We start from the raw sequence: 23,738 nt of genomic DNA on the forward strand, positions 1-23,738 counted from the left end.
CAGTCAAAGTAGTACTTAATCACTGCAGAAGATAAGGAAATAGTAAACAGAGGTCTGCTGACTAAAAGTTTCCTATAAGCACTATAAAATGATCAATATAATCTTTAAAGAGCATGGTGGAAACAGCTTGGCCCAATTAGCAATGCAGAGCAAATAAAAAAAACCACACCAAGAAGCTCCAAATTGTCAGAAATAGAAAAACAATAGCAGGAAGGGGTACAAAATAATTAGAGACACAATTTGGCTTGACCGAGTGACCAGAAGAGTTGGGAGGAATGGGAAGTGCAAAAATAGGCAATTTCCCTCTCCCCCGCCGCTTTCATAATACAGAATTTCTTCCGAATTATGGAGGGCTCCTCACTTAACAAGTACGGAATGTTCTCGAAGACCACAGGTCATCCACAGCCTCAACACAATGACAGAAGTCCCTACAGGATGAATGGTCACCAAACAGCTTCCATTAGCTTAGGGAGACTGTGAACGGGGAGGAAGAGGGGGTAGAGAAGATTGAGCTGTTTGCATTGCTCCCAATCCTCCCAAAATTCTGCTGCTTTTGGGTCTTTCTTTGATCCACTTGACTTTTATTTGATCACCTCTACATTTCACAGCAGAGAAAAGCACAGAGCCCAGCTGTCAATATTATACATTGGAAACCCCCCTCCATCCCCCCACCCACCGTGGGTTTGACAGGCAATACTGCTGCAGAGAGTCCTTCTTCTCCGGGTTCAGCTCCTACCTACCCTGTCATGGCTCCCTTTCCAAAGTCACAAAGCCTAAAACACATGGAGAATTGGAGGGAAATACCACTGCTCAGGTCCATCTGCCCCTCCATCCAAAAGCACCTGAGAGGGCAAAACAGCAGGTCTGGGCAAAAAACGGAAAGGAGGGTGTGGTCCGTAGACTGTCATAAAACACCAACTAGAAGATTGAACATGATGCCTATTCTACCAAGGAAGCACATATAACCCCAATTCCTCCCTCCCCCACAGTTTAATCCCCAAATACCTTATACACCCCATTGTTAGACATCAGTTTAGCAATCACAATTATTTCCTACCTTGTAAACTCCTCGTGAAGGTTGTTCGGTTCTGATGAGTAATATTTAATTCGAAAATGTAAAGTGTACGGAGGTCCAACTGTATGCACAAAGATTCAAAGCAGAAGTTTACAAAGGTTTGGTGATCCCATAGAGCAAGAAAAATTTAACACAAAATAATTATATTTTAAAGTGTCCTTATCACAGTAACATTTGACTGTGTGTCTTAAATTAAAAATACTTACAACAAGAAATAACTATGTGCCTCTTGTGGGCATTTTAGTGTGCTACCACAGCCAATATAATAAGTAATTAAGCCATAGCTCATTTGTCAAGCAAATGTTTGTCCAAAAAGATGTGCCTTGCACTGTCCTGGGAATGTTGGAAAAATTCAAGCTCTGATGGACATGAGAGAGTAACCTCCCCACCTTAGTTCTCCAGTTAAAAAGGTTCAGCAAATACGTCTTTGCTGATTTGGGCTATCATGGTGCATGGCTGGCTAAAGTATATCTTCCAGAAAGGCATCCAGTCTTTGTTTGAAGACATTAAGAAATGGAGAATCCACCACCTCTCTAGCTAGGTGCTTATATGATGACAATCACTGCTGTAGTTTCTGAAGGCCTATTGATCTACTAGGCAGATGGGCAGCCAAAAGCTTCACTAGTTGAAGCTTTAAAATTGTCTTCAAGGGTAACCCCAAGAAGAGGTTTTCAGAAGTCAAAACCGTAGGTGACAAAGTTTACTGGTGAGATCTACCTCCTCAGGGCACTGACTCTTAACACTAGCCACTGCTGGTGGTGGAAAAATAAAGCCATATGCACCACTGTCCAAAGACAATCGAGGACCCAAACTTCTCCAAAAATGCAAATCACTTTGGCAAGGAAAAGACCTATTGTGCTGAGAGATGGAGCTATTGCAACCCCCATCAAATTGTTTCCCCACTGCCTTCTCTAGTATGGGTCTGAGCCAGCTTGTTCTCATACAATCCCCTAACTGGGCCAGACACCGTGAAAGCAATGGCACTAAATCTGTTAAAAATGCCTTTGTGTAGAAAATATTTGATTCTTCCCTCTAGGATTATTTTGCTTTTTCCTTGGCATATCAGAGAATAAGCACTTGCTGATCATGTATCCAAGTACAGAGAAGCAGGTTGAGATGTCGTGAAAAGGTGAGGTCAAGTCAAGCACCAGAGCTATCAATGGCAATGGACCCTACATTTCTTCACAATCTACCCTATTAGCCTCATACACACAAGAAGTGGTAAGAGTGAAAGCATAGTGTCCTGCAGTCCTTGCATGAAAGGGCCACTAGAAGTGGGTGAGCAGCTCCAATACTCTGAGACCCCGAGAATGGAAAGAACAGAGAGAACTGAAGAAAAACCTGGGTCGACTCCTTCCAGATGTTGCAAATTGGTCAGTAGCATCTTGTGATCAGCCATACCTACGGTAATTGTTAGATCTCATAAAATCAACATGGACACCTGGCCTATATCCATTGCTAGCAGACATTTATTGCCCCAGGATACTATTGCTGCCTCCATATCATACCCAGGCCTGACTCCAGATTAGTAGGGATCCATGAAGTTGGAGAAATCAGATGAACACAGATGTTTCAAGGGACAGTTTATTGAGCCAGGGTTGAATCATAGTATAAGGGTGGTTGGCATCTTTACCCTCTCCCAAAGGAAAGAGTTAACAATCCCTGTCAGTAATGCTCTCAGGACCTCCTCTCTTGGCATCCACTTGCCATTAATGACATGAGTCCAGCTCACAGGAACGCAAACATATCCAGGAACTATGTACATTAAACCAGGTGAAAGTACACCAGTAAAGATGCAAGGGGAGGCAGCAGAGGCTACCTGGACATGAAACTCAAAGGACTTCTGCAGCTTCCAACAGGAACTGCCAACCCTCAGGTCCCTCCTGCCACCGTTCCTTCTTTTCCAGGCCAGTTTCTAATTTTATCTAATTTAGGGGTTACAAGAAAGGGGAGTGCTTCCTCCTACTCTCCCCCACACCTCCAACTACTATTAACAGGAACCTAGGAGAAATCACATAAGCTTTTCTAAGCTGATATTTGGCTGCTGAATCTATTAGCAGCAACCTAAGCTGATGCTTGCTCTCTCCCCCCTCCCTCGCCTTCCCCCCCCCCTGGTTTATGACAAAGTAACTCCAGGCAGGGATTTTCCCATAGAAAAGAGGAAGGGACTTTTGGCATCCACAAAAGTGGTAAATAAAAATCATATTTAAAGAAGAGAGTTGAAGATTGGTCCATTACTCATTGTGACCCTTGCTTTTATACAAAAAAACTTTAGCCAGCCAGCCAACCATTAACTTGGATCCATTGTCTGAGAAATATTCACTATATTACAGAAACATTTGTTTCTGTTCATGAATACTTTAAACTGAATTCTTAGGGGAGGAATAAAAGAAACTTGTGGACTCACGTTACTTACTTTTTATTTGCTTCTTAATTGGTTTAGAATGGTCCAGCCAGTGCTAAAAAAAGAAAACCTGTGTTTAAAAATAATTCATTTTCAAGATTTTACTGGTATTTTACTGTCTAATAGAGCACAAATTAATTTAAAGGAAGGGGTCTCTGCTCTGAAAAGCAAAGACATCCATATATATTTGGCAATCTTTTATAGTTGTTTTCACTAGAAAATGTTTATTTGAACACAACCCCCCCCCCCCCCCCCCCAGGTGCCTATCTTATCAGTGAAAACTGGACTTTAAAAGTTAAACACACCCATGGGAGCTTCCTCCTTGTGAGGCACAATCCAACCAGCAGTGAAAGGCTGTAAAAACAAACATACAATTCCAGCGGGGTGTAGGGAATGAAGGTTTTCCTCAAACTCTGGGCCCAATGCTTTAACCATTACTCATAACCTTCTGAAGGCAGCCGATTGTCTGGTCCAATCTCACTCAGTGGAGCTCCCACACGGCTCCCTCCGCTTCTCTGTATTCCTCCAACCACACTGTGGTTCTCTCAAGCTCAGAGTCTAAGGCCTGGTCCACCCTTAAAACTTTTGCTGGGATAGCAATGTCAGTTAGGAATGTGATTATTATTATTATTATTTTTAAAAACATTTTATACTGGAAAAAGCCTTTATGGAAACAGTTATACTTGCAAAAAAGTGCCTTTGCTGGTATAGCTTATTTTGTTCAGGGAACCGGTATGAGCTACACCAAAAAAAAGCACTTGAGCCAATATAAGCTCTGTCTACAATAGGAAGGTCTGCTTTACTGGCAAACCTTTTCCAGTACAGACTAGTCCTAAGTTTCATACTGTGCCTGTATAGTGCCCAGCATGAATCATCTCTCCCAAATGAGGCATCTTGGTGTGTTACCAAAATATAAATATTAAATGATAACTGGTCATGATAGTCTCCTCACTAAATTACATAAAGGCCACCTTACCATAAGAGGAATTTTCTTCCCACTTTTTGCTGTTTATTTAAAAACAGATATAATAAATTAATAGGACCAGTAAGTTTGGAGCAGAAATATTCAGAAAAAGAAGCCTATTCCTTTTGCTTGCTTTTCTTGTTGGGGCATTTCCACTCTATATTAAGTAAAAGCAGAATCAGAGTGAATACTTGGTATTCAACAGATTCTCCTCTGTTTTTGCTAAATGCATGTGAAAATAATTAATAAAATAGCAAAACCACAGTTTTATTATGGATGCTTTAACTAAAAGCAAAATTTATGAAACAGCTAGTTGTAAAAAGTGTATTTTAAAAGTTTGCCAACCCATAACCCAAGTAGCAAATAAATTCCCTGCAGAATAAAAAAGAAATAGAACAATTATTCCAAATGTGCTTTTAGTTGCCCAGAGCTTGCCTGGACTCCCTTGGGAGAAATTACCAAGGAAGCCACCTCCTTACAAATTTGAGAATTACCACCATAATGAAAATAAAATGTTATGATAATGTTTATACAAATATATTACATAGCTGTAAATTAATGCCACACATCATCAATTATTTATCTCTCATCCAGCAAATATAGATTCACAAGAAATCAGCTAGTAATCATTTCAAGTTTCTGAGAAGAAACAAATTATTCAAGCTTTGTTCTTTTGATTGAAATTATGCAATTAGAACTTTTTGAATTTTTTTGCTTCTAGAGAAGAGGAACTTTTTACTTCAATGAACACATTAGTCAGCAAAACATATCCCCAGCTATATTTATAGGAGCATTGTCCACATTTATCAGTATTGTCATTTCAAGTTAAATATGTACATACAATTCCATTTTCTTAAGGATTTCTAATATACAAGTTCAGTTCTATGACTGTTTGGAGATCATCTGGACTAAAAAAAGTGTACACCTAAGCCTTTACAAAAATTTAAGAAGACAATTTAGTGTTACATATACCCTAACATGGAATACTACTCTTCAGTGTTTGATTTCTAAAGTAAAAAGTAAAAAAAAAATCATTTTTTTCACTTTTTTATTCACCTTTCAAATGTACTGAGAAAGCGTCAGTATTCTTTTTTGAATTATCTTCATTGTGTGTATTGTAAATGATTAACACATGTATTAGAATGTCTGCACGTGGTATTATGCTAAACATCCATAACACTGCAAATTACCAATTCATCTGTCACATCTATACATAATTTTACAAAAATGAGCAATTTTTAAGAAATGTTTAAGAATCTAATAAGTAGAAAAATAGGCCATTACATGAGGGTCTAGCTAATGTACATTTGTAACCGTTCATTCCTTCTACATATACAATACAGTCATAAATGTAGGATTCTCCAGGGGACAACAAACAGCAAGCACTGGACATCATTTTACACTCATTCCTTTGAGAAGCAAACTCAGATGCACGAGGGGTCCATTATAGCATTATTCAGTGCTTTCCAAAATAGGGGGCAATTTTAGCCCTTGTAGATTCATGAACTGCTAAAAATTTAAGCCCAGCCTTTTTGGAATGGTTCTGCAAAAACTGGGCTAAAGTCTGCCATAGTCAGTGTCTGGATGCTTCTCCATAATGGTGTTAGTCTTCTTACAGGCCCTCTGAACCCAAGTAATAGCCCTTATCACCCTACTCCTCCCTATAAGCTGCAGTTGTCTGGATGGCTGAGGTGGCCAGGAGCACTGAAAGTGTGTCAAGAAAAAACAACATTGGTATCTGCTGCCATAAATGCTGGGAGCACACCAGCTTAGAAGCCAGAATTTCATATGCCCATGGAACGCGGGCCCTAGCCTCTAAGCAAAAAATCAGAAGCTCTTATTATTGATATACAGCCAGAGGAATGGAAACTGAAACGGAAGTGAAGACTTCATGGCATCCTTGCCAAGAACCAAAAATTACTTGGCTATGTTACAAGCTATTGACTGGAACCCATAATCACTATCCCAACTCAGAACGTGAACACAAAAGGGTGAATACCAGAAGTCTTAGTATGAAGCTGCCGGGAGTTGAGGGACTCCACAAGAACTCTTTTTGATAACTTTTGCAGAGGGTCTGCCTCCTTTTAAAAGCTGGAGCTCAGGCTAATGGTCTTCAAGTTGTGAGGGTCCAAGTGCATCAAGGAGCCACTGCTTAGAAGTGGTCCTTTGAGGATGATACAAGAGTAGAAATTAGGTAGTGCTCTTTTCCTACCACACTATATTCCCCTACTCCAATTTGGACTCTGAGCAAGTTATCAGTGCCCTTGAAAGGTAAGGAAGATTAATCATAAGTCAGTTTTGAAATTTATTTTTCTATGGGAAGTTCTATAACAATTTTTATATTTAGAATGTTGAAGGCAAAGAAGAATGGCTACCTGCATTTTGACAGTTATCTGAGACATCATCACTGTCTTGATGTCTTTTATTAGTCTTCATCAAGGTGTGTGTAATATGGCAGTAACCATAGTAGGCCTGATTCACCACTGCATTACACTGGTGTAAAACTGGAGCAACTTAATGGACATCACCAACTGAGAATGTTTTCAATGGAATTACACTTGGTTTTTATACTAGTGTAATAATGGTGAATCAGGCCCAATGTTCTTAGTTTTTAAGGACCTGGTTGGAATTAATAGCAATATTCTTCCCAAGGTCATTGCAGAAATGAAATCCTTATTATACCAGATCATTTCCATTGGAGAGAAAACTTGCTAGATATTGTTTGAAGGACATATTTATTTAATAACAGAATGTTAGATTTATCCCAAATGATTTCTATTTTTGTCCTCTTTGTTTCGAAAAACTGGTGCAAAGAAGAATTAGGACAATTTCCAGTTACTTCCCTGTTAATTTAATCACTTTCTATCTCCTTGAAGAAAAGTACTGTGAGTAATTCCTCAATAATGGTAACAGTCAATATTTTCCCAAAATAGAACAGCCATATAAGATAAGAGATGCATTTATGTCAAGATACAGCCAATAAACTGTACCTACTGGAACACACTGAGGATGACTGCAACTGCCAACTGAAGACTGAAGTTGGTACAACTGCACCAGCATGCCTCTTAAGCAATATAGGCTGACAAATACACCACACACCTGTGCTTTGAAAACTCCATTGGCTCCCCATTTGCTTCATAAAAGAATTCAAAGTCCTGGTCTTGAGCTACAAAGCCCTCAAAGGTGACCTGCAAAGGAAAAAAATTGGGTTTGACCCTTTTTTGTTACTTGTTTTGCTGCTTTATTATGCATAAAGAAGGCCTGAAAAATGTTTTGTCCCTGCTTGTTTTCAACCTTCAGAATGTCCTGAACAGCAAGTCTGGTTTTGCTGGAAGACTTGTTGGAAGTCTCAGAAGATACCATCTACAAACTCTCTCAGCTTTTAACTGGTGGGGGGCACTGAACTGCTGTCAAATACATTTTCTTCCTAAGGTTTGTTAAGTGTTAACATGAACAAAAAGTAAAGAGCTTTAAATCAACAGTCTGAACTAATATCACTTTCCCTCTCAATAAGGTTTTGCTTGAGTGGTATCTCTGGTATCACAATCCCACCAGTTCTTCAGTTATCCGCACCATCTTCCAATATAGACAAGACCTGAATTTCTAAAGTAAAAACACAAGCAGGGAAAATACCAAAATCATTTTGCAAGGCAAAAAATATCCAATGAAAAACACTGTCATGCCTTCTTTATACAGTATAAAGTTTTAAAAAAGAAATAAGAGCACAAACCCGTTTTCTTCTCTTCTGAAGGTCACCTTTAATAATAATTAGGGTCTGAACAGCATTGGGGCCACATTGTTATAGGGATTTTACAAATATATAAGTGAGTGATGGACTGCACTCCCAAGAACTTACATAGATTAGAATCTGGTTTCCTTATGGTACACATCATATTCTATGACCTCACCAAGACAGCTACGTTCCATATGGATGATGCAGCTGCAGAGACCCAGATAAAAGATATTAGATGCTACTTGTCAGAAAGGTAAGATTAGATCAGAACACAGTCTTGGGCTCAAACACAAGACATACCTGTTTTGAGAAAGTTTTAACCCAACTGTAAATCACTAGTGTTTACACACCCACAAATTATTATGTGGATGTTTCACATAATGAGTATACTAATGCTCCACTCTACACAGGACAGGTTGACTAATCCATATCTATTTTATAAGTCTGCAACATGTGTTCGAACACTAAAATTAGCAACTAAGATCTGGACTGGGTTGCAATAATTTTCTATCCAAAAAGTTTTAAAAATTTGGAGAAATGAGAAGATGTGTAATAGACAAAGTGAGGTTTGAAATACAGAGCACTAAAACTTCTGCATAGAAGGCAAGTTTGAACTGAGAGTGGTGACCTATAATAGCAGAGGATTGTCTAACAGCAAGTGCTAGTGCAAAGAAAAATGACAGGCCCCATTCATGTTTTAATTATTTTAGCTAAGGGATTACAATATGATAAGAGGTAACTGAATGAATTTAGGGCAGAATCCAGACCTTTCAAAGTACAAAATAAACAATTCCACTCCACCTGGCTAACTTCCTGTCAACATCCAGTGGAAGAACTGAAGTGGAAAGAGAGAAGTTATGAGCTTTACCATTATTATGTTACACATGGCTCTAATGTCTGTGGAACAAATATTTTAAGACATGAAGCTTTACTAAGAAAAAGTTAAGGGACTGGGTTTTCCCTTTTTGCAATGAAATGCTAGGATGTTGTAGGGAAAAATAAGTAAGATAGTAAGGGAAGAATATCTGTGCAGTTTCAGGAAAAATATCATCATTGTGCCTGAAGATGATATTATGTCTTATTTGCCCATTTCACTGAACAATATTGCTTATATTTGAATGCTGTAAAATAGTCTATTAAAAATCCATCAGCATTGGAGTTTCTCTTAACATTTTCACTATCATTTATTCTTCATCCTACATGAAAGAATGAACTAGCATAATATGACCACACATATCACCTCTTCTCAACAGCTAAGGATGGAAAAATAGCCTTCCTCGCTTCATCTTAGACATGTGGCCAATGTTGCTGTGTAGTGATAAAATATTAATTAATTTGTATTTGATAAGAATTATGTATTTGTTTATATGGACAATACAAGATTTATGATCTCCTTAAGTTTTCGTTTCCATGCGTTTAAGTACCTGAGTTTGGTAAATGTGATTGGCAAACAAATGACCAGTTAAATAATGTCAATTGACAAGTCAACTGACTGCCTATATTTGACCAGTCAATTATTGTCAAAAATTCCAGCAAGAATGCCCTGATGGAAGTGGCAGCTTTATCTTTTTGATTGCATCATGGCTCCATTCTTTCAGTTTTTAGAATTTCATTTAACTGTGTTTTGCATTTTTCTGAGTTAAAATAACTCAGTTAAATAATTAGTTTTTTGTAATTAGGTGTAAGTATCTATCTAAGCTTAAGCCTTTTGGAGAGCATGGAGACTTAGGGCTTGTCTTTATTACTATCAATGCAGTGGTGCTGATTTAGCGCATCTGGTGAAGATATATTATGTTGACGTGAGAGTGCTCTTCCATTGGCATAATTACTCCACCTCAATGAGGACACAGTGTGGTGTAGACAATGCTTTAAGTTGAGGTAAGTTACATCGCTTGGGGGGTGATTTTTTCACACCCCCGAGTGACGTAACTTATCTCGACTTAAGTGGTAGTGTTGACAAGGCCTTACTCTTTTTTGCTACTTACTGTTCTAAGGAATTAATGGTTTAGCAAATTTTATCATTTTTTACATTATTTGACAATATTTGACTGGTAAATTGACCATTATTTTTGATTCAATCAACTGCCAAAAGCTACTGGAAGTCAACATCTATATTCCCCTTAGTACAGGAATTCTCAAATCTTTTCATAGTGCTGGCCACTTTTTAATAGAGACTATCTCCCTGCTCATTCATGATCTTGCAACATCCTTCTAGCAACTGCAGCTATTGATCACATGGAAAAATTAAGTTAGGAAAATATTTAACATTTTTTGCTTTCTTAGAATGAGAAAGTGACTCATTTAGTGGCTGTAAACAAGGAGCAGAGTTAGCACTATATAATCAACTACTTGCCAATGGACTACCAGCAAAACCCCCAAAATGTATCCCCGAAGAGTGTAGGAGCTGGATTTTATAATGTACTATGAGAATTAATGTATGATTTGATTTCATCCTGTCAGCCACCCTTTTTGAATAGCAGAAAGAAATGACAGACCAGAACAATCCTTATGAGTGATTATGGTCACCCTTTTGTTTTAGGATGAGTTATAATGTCTACTATGGTTTCCTATATGTATTACAAATTAGGCACTCTAGTTAAATATACATTTCTTTGCTTTAAGGTTTTAGTAAGTAAAAGACAGAATCTTGTATTGTGTCTATGTTAAGGAGATTAGAGGAATGTTGAGGGCCTGAAGCCCCAATGTGAATTGTTTTAGTTATAAGATTTAGCAAGGCTTGATTTACAATGTATTCTGCTAAATATACAATACTGCTGTCTGTATACCTTTGAAGGTTTCTGTAAGAGATTGTTTGTGTGAATGAGGAATGCATGCATCAGGAAAAGATAAGGTGTGAAAACCATCACAAATGTCCAGATGGTCAAGAAGAAGTGAGAGACTTGGAAAGACCCAGGTAACGATCAGAAAACATCCATTGTATCCGATGCTAAAGATGTTAGCAGCATTGAGGCAGGCACCCCCGAAGGCGAGACAACAAATAGGAGATAACGATGGGAAACTGGACAATAACCATCAAATGATAACGCCACTTAAGGACTAATGATGACAGGATGACATTGCAAAATACATGGACTCAAATGGGAATTTACAACTATAAAGCTGGGGTGTTTTGCCATGGAACTCTGGGTTTAGTCCTGCAAAGCCTCGGATCGTGACTGACAGGAGCCCAGCTCCTCACTAGTGCTCAATCTAACTGGCCATTAGATTGACTTGAGCTACAACAGACTGGTAACTATAAACATCACTGCAGGAGTGAGAGAGAGAGTGTGTGTGTAAAGCATATGCTAACTGTTATATTTTCAATAAATGCTGCGTATTTGCCTTCCTCTATAAAGATCCCATGTGCTTTGTATGAGCATAACAAGAGGAATCACACCCCAGCCCCAAGAAGAAGGGTAGTGAATCCCTTATCCCACAGGGAGGAGTTGTGAGACAAGGGCAGGAGGACACAAGTGGGAAAGTTTCTCCAGTGAGGCTAGGGACTGCTGTGGGATTGGCACATCTCTCTGACTCAGAGGAAATTGGCAACCTGAAGCCTTGGAACAACATTGAGCTGGAGCTGAACCTGCCTGATGCCCAGGTAAAGCCCCCACTTCCAGCCAAGACTCCCCAACCCTCCACCCTCACTCAGGCCCCCTTCCCTTCACCCTCAACACATGCACACCACCTGCACTCCAGCCACCCTCAGTACAATCTCATTAGAGAAAGGCAGGAAATGGCTTTCCCACCTTAGGAAACAGATAACAAATTTTCCCCCCGTTTTGCAACAGGACAAAACTGAGACATTCCAAATTTTTTGTGTTGTTTCTTTGTGAGAGAGAGACACTAACTAGGGTTACCATATTTCCACAAGCAAAAAAGAGGACACTGGGGGGGGAGGAGCCCCGCTCTAGCCCCGCCCCTGCCCGACCCCCATCCACTCCCTCCCACTTCCCACCCCCTGATTGCCCCCCTCAGAACCCCCAACCCCCTCCCCGCTCCTCGTCCCCTGACTGCCCCCTCCTGGGACCCCTGCCACTAACTGCCCCCTAGGACCCCACCGCTTATCTAAGCCGCCCTGCTTCTTGTCCCCTGACTGCCCCCTGCTGAGAACGCCCTACGAACCTACCTGTCCCCTGACTGTCCCAACCCTTATCCGCACCCCCACCCCATATTCACACCCCCACCCCCAGACAGACCCCCGGGGACTCCCATGCCCTATCCAACTGCTCCCCGCCCCCGACAGGACCCCCAGAACTCCTGACCCATCCCACCCCCTCTGCTCCCTGCCTGCCTCGACCCCTCTCCACACCCCTGCCCCCCTGACAGCCCCCCCAGAACCCCAGACCCATCTAACCCCCCCTGCTCCCTGTCCCTGACTGTCCCAACCCCTCTCCACACCCCTGCCCCCCTGACAGCCCCCCCAGACCCATCTAACCCCCCCGCTCCCTGTCCCTGACTGTCCCAACCCCTCTCCACACCCTTGCCCCCCTGACAGCCCCCCCCCAAACTCCCGACCCATTCAACCCCCCCTCCCTGTCCCCTGACCAGGGCCAGCTTTAAAGAGCCCAGGAATCGGGCTGCACTCCGGCCGTGGTTGCGGGGCTTGGTGCTGGGCCGGAGGTGCTCGGCCGGCGCTGCTGGGGCCTGAGCCGGGCCGGGGGTGCTGGGGTAGGGTTACCATATTTCAGCAAGCAAAAAAGAGGACGGGAGGAGCCCCGCCCTAGCCCCGCCCCTGCCCCTCCCACTTCCCGCCCCCCCCAGAACCCCCAACCCTCCCCCCGTTCCTTGTCCCCTGACTGCCCCCTCCTGGGACCCCTGCCCCTAACTGCCCCCCAGGACTCCACTCCCTATCTAAGCCTCCCTGCCTCTTGTCCCCTGACTGCCCCAACCCTTATCCACACCCCCACCCCCAGACAGACCCCTGGGACTCCCACGCCCCATCCAACCACTCCCCACCCCCTGACAGCCCCCCCCCAGAACTCCCAACCCATCTAAACCCCTCTGCTCCCTGTCCCCTGACTGCTCCGATCCCTCTCCCCACTCCTGCCCCCTGACAGCCCCCCCCAGAACTCCCAACCCATCTAAACCCCTCTGCTCCCTGTCCCCTGACTGCTCCGATCCCTCTCCGCACTCCTGCCCCCTGACAGCCCCCCCCCAGAACTCCCAACCCATCTAAACCCCTCTGCTCCCTGTCCCCTGACTGCTCCGATCCCTCTCCCCACTCCTGCCCCCTGACAGCTCCCCCCCAGAACTCTCAGCCCCCCACCCCGCTCCTTGTCCCCTGACTGCCCCCTCCTGGGACCCCTGCTCCTAACTGCCCTCCAGAACCCCACCCCCTACCTAAGATTCCCTGTTCCTTGTCCCCTAACTGCCCCCTCCTAAGACCCCCCCAACTGCCCCCCAGGACCCTACCCCCTACCTGTACCCTGACTGCCCAAAACTTTCTCCACTCCCCCCCAAAAGCCCCCCCCCCGTTTCTTGACTGCCACCTCCAGAACCTTCCTGCCCCCTGGCCTCCTTACCCTGCTGCTCAGAACAGGGTGTTGGGCTCTGTGCGAGCCGGACACGTGGCTGAGCTCCCCAGCACAACAAAACCGGGTCCCTGGCCCTGCACAACAAAACCCGGTCCCTGGCCCGGACCGGACTGCAGGGGAGAGCTGCCCTTGTATCAGCACAAAGTGCTCTCGCTCCCGTTTTGCTACCCTGCATGGCAGAAACCGCTCCCAGTTGCAAAAGGGGAGGGCTGCACTTTGTGCTGATACACTTGCTCAGAATGCAGGGCGGATCCGGCTCCTCTACAGCTGCTCCGGAGTCCAGCCCGGGACTTCCCTGCAGCCCTCCCAGCCGCTCGGTCTGCTCTGCCTGAGGGGGAAATCCCGGACATTGTGAGTGCTTTACAAATTCCCCCCGGACGCTATTTTTAGTACAAAAAGGAGGACATGTCCGGGTAAATCCGGACGAATGGTAACCCTAACACTAACTAACACTCTCACTTACCCCAGACTAGCCAATAGCATGTTTGCTAGGGCAACTCTCTGGGATGTGGGAGACCCAGCTTTAAGTCCCTACTCTGAATCAGGCAGACTAAGAACTTGAACCTGGGTCTCCCACCTCTCAGGTGAGCACCCTGACCATAAAGCTATTCAAGGGTGGGTACTTCTTTGGTTTTGAACAGAAATCCCATCCTAAACCTGAGAAACAGTTCCCACAAAAAGTTTTATTGAAACTGGTATGTTCCTGCAAAAAGTTGTGGGTTTTACAAATTGGTGTTTTCCAAACAAAAATCATTTAATTGAAAAATCCCTGACCAGCTCTAAACCTCCCACCTAGACTCCCCCAGCCAAACTGTCTGCTCTTCTAATTTCCCACAGTAAGATCTCCACCAGCCAAATCCAAAGTTTATTTTACTAGGAGTTCATAAATACTCAAGTTAAGCTTACATGGCCTAAAATAAATGTGCACAAAATGGAGCATGTGATACTTCAAACATCAATTTTTTAAACCAATTGAGTTTGGGAACCACTGTTCTGGAAATCTGAAAAACAGGAGGCTTCTTACACTTGAGCTGAAGATCTCAGTTATTGGTCACTTACAGAAAGACCCTGATTTTCTTCCTAACTAGAAGTCAGCCAACAGACTAACAAAAACATATACTGCCAGATCTGATGCCCTCTGAAATTAAAGGCAGAAAGATCTCAGTGACATCAAAGAAAACAGGATTATTAGGTCCATAACTCCCATTGAAATCACTTGGCCATAAACTATCTACAACACAAACTGTTAAAAGCTTTACTTAATTTGAATTTATTTGCTTCAAAGGTAGCCAGTGTACATGCTTTTCAAGAGATTTAACAGCATGGAAAGTTTGAAAAGCTCATAAAAAGCTGTTCCTTAGCAAGGGGAAGACAAGGAAACAAAGTTGATCTTTCAGATCAGGGTAACTTTTTCTTCTAATAACCTGTAAGTCCTGAACCATTTAATTCAATTTTCTTCAAAAGTTGCAGAAAAATTCTTGTTTATAGTCTTGGTAATTTTTCCAAGCAAAAATAAGGTTTTTGTTTGTTTGTTTGTTTTTTAAAGAGAAGCTGATTAAAACCTTAACTAGCAAAACTGGTACTGTCGCTCCATAACACATCTTTTCTACACATCTCTTAGTGTGTGTTTTCTAAGGATTATATTAAGGTCTGCTTTTTTATTTAAAAAGTGTTACTTAAGTGTTCAGACATCTTTGGGCATGAGCACTAAAACAAACATATGAATCTTATACTTATTTTATTAATTGTTATGCCATCTAAGGCTATTATTCTATAATATTTCATATAAAAATGCTAACCAAAGTGCTGTGAGTGTTGTTCACCATTAAAATACAGGAATGAATCACAATTACAATATAAACCCCAAACTTGAAAGCACCATACACTTATACTTCTGTCATTCTCATATAACACCTAAATATTTTACACTGAAAACAGTTTTAAAAAAGGGGGGAGGGGCTGGCTATTGATGTGGAATTTCTTTAATATGCATCACATGCTAATAACTTATCTAAATGTGTGGTGGGGCGGCTGCCCCACCCCCATGAGAGAGGGGGCTAGAGTAGGCCAGAGCAGCTGCGCAGGCCGGCAGTCAATTAGAGAAGGGCCTACTGAGAGCCAATCAGGGCCGAGATTAGAGCCAGCCAATCAGGGCTAGGCTAGGCCCTAGGTAAAGGCTGCCTAGGAGAGGCGCAGGCAGTCTGTCCCAGACTTTCATGGGGGAAGGTCTGTCCGTCTCTGGAGACCAGCACCTTGGACAGAGCAGGGCTGGGGAAGGGCAGAAGGAGCTGGGGAGCTCCAGCCAAGGAAAACCCCAGGCTGTGGGGCTTGCTACAAAGGGCCAAGCGGGTGCACAGGGCCGAAGGGGAAGCGGCCCAGGGACAAAGTCTGACAAGGGGAGAGAAGGAGGGCAGGGAGGCTGCCACTAGAGGGTCCCTGGGTCGGGACCCAGAGTAGCAGGTGGGCCTGGGTTTCCCGCCCTTCCCCCTTGTACTACACTTGGCCGAGGAGGAGCGTAGCCTGATACAGGCTGTGGTTGGCCCCTGTGACAAAGGAGCTAGACTTTAAGGCTGCAGCCGGCCACTAGAACAGGTGCAGATGGAGGACTGCTGATAACACCAGACCCCCGGAAGGGGGTGAGACCAGAGCAGTGGGCACTGCCGGAGGGAAGTGTCCTGAAGAGGATGCCGTCGAGCGGGGAGCAATGCGGGTCCGGACACCAACAGAGGAGCGGATGAGGGATGGGACACCACTGGCAGAGGGCGCCCTGTAGAGGACAGAGTTAATTCCCAGACGTGCCAGCGGGAGGCACTGCAGTCCAACACTATCATAAAATGATAGAGCTTCACTGGTGTAAGTTTGAGTCACAAGTTTCTGCTAAGCAGAATTAAAGGGTTAAAGGGAGTTTTGTCCATAAAATATAGCTTCCCTTAAAGCATGCTGCTGCAAGCTGAATCTGAGCCTGGAAAGCCACATTGAAGAATTGTGTGAAACAGATAGCCTTCCTCCTCTTACTCCTCCTGCAGTTACTCCACATCTCAAGAGGAAAAGAAAACTGTGCACAACAATTTGCCCAGTGTAGCACAAACCTCATTAGATTTTTTGTTGTACAGCTGCTCTGCTGGTGACTGGCTGATGCCACTCCAGATCAACTTCAGTAATAAATAACAACCTTTAATTTCTAGGCATCCATGCCTGAAGGCTTCTGGCATCTTCACAAAAATAAGCTAAACAATTTACAATAAATAGGCAGCATGCCTGATTAAATCCCAGAGTGGGAAGAGACTGAAAAATTTCCAGCAGTGCACACCTCACATAAGAGAGTCTAGAGCCTAACCATGATGGGTACTATTGTTTGTGTATTTAAGTGTGTAGTAGTATGGGGGAAGAGAATTTCTCAGTCATAGGTCCTCAGAAGTTAAGAGCCTGCTTCTCCACCACCTCTCAAGATTGTACTATGGTATTATCATAAGCCCTTCAGGTAAACAGCCCATATTCCTTCTAAAAGATTAAAGAAGACTATGGACTAGAAAACTCTGGGAATTTTTAATGTGTTGAAGCCTTTCATGTATAGTTCACTGGTAAAACCCAGCCCTAGGCAGGTGTAACTGAAAGTAGTTATTCATGAGACACATGAGTAGTAGCTACATGAAGACAGCCAATTACCTCAGTCTAGTTTTTAGCGGATGGGTGTCTGTATCACCATTGCAATTGGCCTCAGCACTGAGGGTAAGGAGACATTTATTATTTGTATTACAATAGCACTGAGAGGTCTCAACAGAGATTGGGACCCCACTGTGCTGCATGCCACACATTCACATAGTTAGGGACAGGTCCTGCCCCAAAGAGCTTACAACACACAGACAGACAAAAAGTGGGTGAAAAGAAATATTACTCTGATCCTTTTATAAATGGGGAATTTAGTCACAGACAGATTAAGTGATTTGCCCAATGTGAAGCAGTAAGTCTATAGCAGAGTCAGCAAATGAATCTGTTGTATTATCAAAATATTTACCAGTTTTCTACTCCATCCCTCCTAAAATTTACTATATTTAAGGTGGTCTCTGACTGTGCTCCAAATATCCCTATTTATAGCATTCAGCACTAGCTGGAGCGTTATACTTGCAGGAAACACCCTAGTTGGCCTAACAACTGCTTTGAGTTGCTACTCACTCACCATCTCTCAAACATTTGGCAGTTTAAAAGGAAGTATAAAAGCAATACCATAAAACTCAATGTTTGAAACATGAAAAGGAACTCTTACTGATTAAAAACACTTTTTTCATTACCATTTAACTTATTCAAATTCAAGTTACTGTATGGATTGAGCAAACTGGCAAGCTTTAGGGAAAAACAAGATACCCTGTAAGAGGAAAGGCTGAAGAGACTGGTCCTTCCTTTTGAATCATTATGATCATCTTTTAACCACTCAGTACTTATCTTGGAGTCTGAGCTCACATTGGCCCACGTGGCCAGGAACAGGGAATGGAGTGGATTTGCACACCAGGGAAGGTGCAGACCTGTCATTCCACATTCTTCACAAATTTCCATATGTGCACAACATTTCAAGGCCCTGACCCAAGACCCATTAAAATAAATGAAAAGGTTCCAACGGACTTCAGTGGTATTGGATCAGGCCCTGACTTTATCTATAGCATATGCTGTGGACAGAGAATAAGGGCAGTAAGGAGCTGGCCTTTCCTGCCCATGCTGGCCCCCAAACTCCAGTGTGCAGAAGTCCCTTTGGTTGAATATTTCTGCCTTTTGTGTGTATCTCTAGTTACTCCTAGTTGAGCCAGGTGGAGATAACTGGGCTGTCACCTACTTTGGTGCACCTTCCACACACATGCAAATTCCCTGGTTTCAGTCAATGAAGCACTTTGGTTATTGCTGCTTCGTTGTTGTCGTTATAGACTTTGTGTTGTATGTGATAGTGTCTAATGTATTCTCTGATCCTTAGAATTGCCCTTTTCTTACTTTTTACACCTTAAAAAGTAAAATAAACAATTGCTTTTTTGAGTTTATTTTAGCACATTTCCAATGAGGCCACCCAGCCCATCTCGTTGCCCCTCCCAGTAAATACCTTGCAGTGGATGAATTAAACATCAGTCTAGGACTGTCAATAACAACAGGAAGTTAGAGAATTTCTCAGGAAAAGGAATAAAAGGGACCAAATTGATATTTTAGTACAATTAATCTCATCTCCTGCTCCCACATATCCCTGTCCTTTAAAATTAAACAAATGAAAGAAAAACATAATATCAGAACATAAGAACCAAAGGCCTTTCTAGCCCAGTATCCTGTCTTCCGACAGTGGCCAGTGCCAGGTGCCCCAGAGGGAATGAACAGAACAGGTAATCATCAAGTGATCCATCCCCTGTCGCTCATTCCCGGATTCTGGCAAACAGAGGCTAGGGACACCATTCCTGCCCATCCTGGCTAATAGCCACTGATGGACCTATCCTCCATGAATTTATCTAGTTCTTTTTTTGAACCCTGTTACGGTCTTGGCTTCACAACATCCTCTGGCAAGGAGTTCTGCAGGTTGACTGTGCATTGTGTGAAGAAATACTTCCTTTTATTTGATTTAAACCTGCTGCCTAGTAATTTCATTTGGTGACCCCTCGTTCTTGCATTATAAGAAGTAGTAAACACTTCCTTATCTACTTTCTCTACACCCGTCATGATTTTATAGACCTCAATCATGTCTTTTCCAAGCTGAAAAGTCCCAGTCTTATTAATCTCTCCTCATACAGAAGCCATTCCATACCCCTAATCATTTTTGTTGCTCTTTTCTGAACCTTTTCCAATTCCAATATATCTTTTTTAGATGGGGTGACCACATCTGCACACAGTATTCAGGATGTGGGTGTACCATGGTTTTATATAGAGGCAACATGATATTTTCTGTCCTATAATCTATCCCTTTCTTAATGATTCCCAACATTCTGTTCGCTTTTTTGACTGCCGATACACATTGAGTGGATGTTTTCAGAGAACTATCCACAATGACTCCAAGATCTTTCTTGAGTGGCAATAGCTAATTTAGACTCCATCATTTTATATGTATAGCTGGGATTATGCTTTTCAATGAACATTACTTTGCATTTATCAACATTAAATTTCATCTGCCATTTTGTTGCCCAGTCACCCAGTTTTGAGAGATCCTTTTGTAGCTCTTCGCAGTCTGCTTGGGTCTTAACTATCTTTAGTAATTTTGTATCATCTGCAAATTTTGCCACCTCACTGTTGATCCCTTTTTCCAGATCATTTATGAATATGTTGAATAAAACTGGTCCCAGAACAGACCCCTGGGAGACACCACTATTTACCTCTCTCCACTCTGAAAACTAACCATTTATACCTACTCTGTTTCCTATCCTTTAAACAGTTACCAATCCATGAGAGCACCTTCCTCTTATCCCATGAGTTACTTTTGGGAACAGAAGCAAAATTACAGAATAAATCATACTAAACGCCACACTAATCAAATACTAATACTGCTTCTGTTTGGATACATGATAAGAAATGGAAGCAAACAAGGGCATACGTGTTTTGCCAGCACACATAGGACACTTTTCAGACAAGGTATGGGACTGTAGTCCTCCCAGCTTCCAGAGAAAAAGAATGTTACACCTCACAAAAACAGTTGGCAACAACAGAGAAAGTGTGTTTGGGAACAACCAGTAAGAAAATTATAGACCTCAACAAAAGGTGGGTCAAGATTAGTAACAGGTGGACCTCAAGTAAGTTTGATTTGGATACCTATCAATTTATCTAAACCACTATAGACTGTATATTCCACACAACTACTGACTTCCAATTGGGACAACCTAGTAGCTAATAGTGTCTTGTAAGTTTTGCTACTTCCACTTCTAAGCTCAATAAAAAACAAGAATTGAGAATTAAAGGGGAAAAAACCCACCCTCACATTTTCAAACACTCAAACTGTTAGCTTAATATTTTGTGCAAATCAGTTCATACAATTCCTATTGTAGCAGGAATTAGCATTAATCTAAAGCTCAATTTCTTTGCTTTGGAGATGCAGTAGTTATTTGGCATTTATTCTTATTTGGGGTTAGGTGAGCAACAGAAAACTCACGAAAGATAACACTGACAGTTTCTTCAATTTCTACCCATTGCTTTTTCCTCTCACAAACAAGAACAATTACAGAGAGTAGCATATTGCTTTTTATTCAGAAAGAGAGGAAAAGACTTGGGGAGTTTTAGAATACTATAGAACTTAGTTGTTAGACTCTTCTTTGAATATGTGAGGTACAAGTATTTCAGTTGGACTACAACTGAAATAGATATAAAGGACCACGTCTTGGGAGTTCTGTCACTGAGTTCTGTAGGAATAACATATAGCACAAAGTCATCAGAATACGACTAGAATAGAATTTAGTTTTATTTTGAAACTGTCATGATCAGCCTGCAAGTTATGAAGTAGAGATTTATTTCTGGATGATAAAATATCCTTTAGAAAGTTTAAAGTTTTCTCACAAACCATCACCTTCCTCGGCCATCAAATTTTCGCATAGGGTAGTAGAGGATTTTTTGTTTCTTTTTCTTGTTTAAATATATTTATTTCCACTTCTAGGGCTAGAATCTGGAAGTGAAGATCATGGGACAAAGCCTTGCTTTGGAATAAACAAAGTGCATACAATTCCAATATATTTATTAAGTAAGATATTTATTTATATGGATTTTTCCAAACTGTATTGGCATAAAGTGATGCCAAGTCAATTTAACAGATTTGTTTAAGGGTTTCCTGCTCTAATTTTATGAACTATGCTGCAAATGATCTTATTCCTTAAAATGGCTTAAGATAAAAAAGGCTGGATAGGTAAATAAAATGCATAAATGGCTATTCTGCCAAAAATAACATTTATTTAGGTCAGCAGTATTCTAATAACAATAGTTAAAATAATTAAGTCATAGCTGCCAGCAGCACCTGTTGGCCAGACTCTCCGGTTTTACAGGACAGACAACTGAGGTTTCTGGTCCCAGCCAAAGTTCTGGAACTGTGCAAGCAAACTGCGCCTGCGGTGTTGCTGTTCTTAGAGCACCGCATTCTGTTCTGTTCTCCTGACTGATCAGGAGCTGTGATGGGAGCTTTCTGAGCTGGCTTAAAGTTACTTGCCACTTGAGATATAGTCAAAAGTCTTAGCCTCAAAGAGTTTACAATCTCAAATCTCCAATCCTGCAACTGACTCTGTGGGCAGGCTCCATACAGATGCAGCGGTGCACACAGGCAATGCTTCTTGAGAGATGAAGGCTCAAATTACACTCAAAGTAAAGCAAGCTGGGATGAGCAAGCAACAAGAAGGAGGGTTAAGGCTAGAAGCCAGAAAAAGGGGACAGGAACTGAGGCGAGGATTGGGAAATGGTAGGTGGTAGAAGGGTAATAACCTAGCCTTTGCTAAATAAAACTGTGCAGCTGATCAGTGAAATAGAGTACCAAGATCACATGCTGTACACAAATGGAAAGAATCTGGAAATTAAATGTGGTGGATAAATCAAAAGATCAAGTTAGAGTGATTGGAGTGAGGTTATGTCACCTGCAAGCAAATGAGAACCATGATGATGTTGCTACCTGGCTGCTGAAGTAAAGGAAAAGAGACTGGGTGTTAATGGTCAGAGTGTCTAAGAGGGGTTCCTACTAGCAGTTGCAGGCTCATGTCAGCACATGAGATGGAGTTACAATCCTGGATGAGCTTCCTCTGTTGGACACTCACCAGGCTCCTGTATTGGACCCAAACCTTAGGTCCCACATACTCTTGGCTTGTTGGGGATGGGCATAGTTTAGGCCCACACTCTAGCTGCAGATCTTGAATCTCATATCCCTCTTGTCGGTGGGGACTATGAACTGCCAAGACCCTGAAACTACTCCCTGGTTTCCCAAGCCTCCCCACTAGCTGTTAAATGCTCCCTGAGTTCCACTCAAACTGTTGAACTTCTATCTTACAATCTCCTTCTTCAGGGATTACATTATAGCAAGTTACAGAGACTCCGCAAAGGAATTTCTAAACACACATACACACTACTCTTAGCAATTTGGTGACCATCCTGAGCTGCTTCAAGACCCAAAAGGTAGCTTTTCTTTGAAATTCTGTTGCTTGGACCCTTTCCTTCCCCTGCTGTGCTGTGTGCCTCCATGAACTGTAGCAGCTACATCCTCCTGCCAGCTGTGCTATGAAGGAACACAGTGAACTCATATTACACAAATGTCCAGGCTTAGGGCAAATTGGGCAATGTGTACTCTATAGGGGCAAAAGGCAGCCAGTTGTGTCTGTGGCAGAAGAGAGCATGCTCCCAGACAGATGGGCCCAGGTCCGGCTCCAGGGTTTTGGCCGCCCCAAGCAGCCCAAAAAAAAAAAAAAAAAAAAAGAAAAGCCACAATCGCGATCTGCTGCGGCAATTCGGTGGAAGGTCCTTCGCTCTGAGCGGGAGTGAGGGACCATCTGCCGAATTGCCGCCAAATAGCTGGACCTGCTGCCCCTCTCCGGAGTGGCCGCCCCAAGCACCTGCTTGCCAAGCTGGTGCCTGGAGCCAGCCCTGGATGGGCCTAGCCTATATGCTTTCTCACCCAGTGGCTGGTGAAACACAGAATGGAAATTATTTGGGATTATACATGAAAGAGCTATAGATGTAGGTAAAATAGGGAACAGATGAAGAAACTAACAAAGAGACCAGACACTGGAGAAAGGAGGAGGAAAATAAAGTCTGCATGGTCAAAGGATAATTTTTCATTTAAGTTGAAGATTGGGTTCAAGCCACTTAGAGGTGGCTTTTTAAAAAAAAATATTTACATAGTTTCTTGTAGAACTGATCCAAAGTTTTCAGGCAAGAAGCTTTCCATTGAAAAATGGCCTTTTCTCAAACAAAAAATTACTAAAATTTGATATCATCCAAATTTTGTTTATCTACACAATGTTTTAATACACTTCAAATTGAAATCATTAACATTTTTTTTTTGTTTACTGAAAACCTAGTTCTCCATGGGGGAAAAAAAACCTATATTA

General features: G+C 42.3%; 1 protein-coding gene across 4 annotated transcripts in view; it reads right to left on the bottom strand.

Moving 5' to 3' along the window:
• The window catches only part of EPB41L4B (erythrocyte membrane protein band 4.1 like 4B), a 263,311-nt gene that overhangs the window by 155,455 nt on the left and 84,118 nt on the right, over positions 1–23,738 (bottom strand). For all 4 annotated transcript variants that reach the window (XM_065584005.1, XM_065584006.1, XM_065584004.1 and 1 more), the window contains exons 3-4: positions 3,492–3,534; positions 1,058–1,136 (exon numbers count right to left, since the gene is read on the bottom strand). In XM_065584005.1, coding sequence (XP_065440077.1) covers positions 1,058–1,136; positions 3,492–3,534 — 122 coding nt within the window. The remainder of the gene's footprint in view (positions 1–1,057; positions 1,137–3,491; positions 3,535–23,738) is intronic.

Source organism: Chrysemys picta, chromosome 2 (genome assembly GCF_011386835.1).
Source record: "Chrysemys picta bellii isolate R12L10 chromosome 2, ASM1138683v2, whole genome shotgun sequence".
In the NCBI taxonomy this organism is placed as follows: Eukaryota; Metazoa; Chordata; order Testudines; family Emydidae; genus Chrysemys; species Chrysemys picta.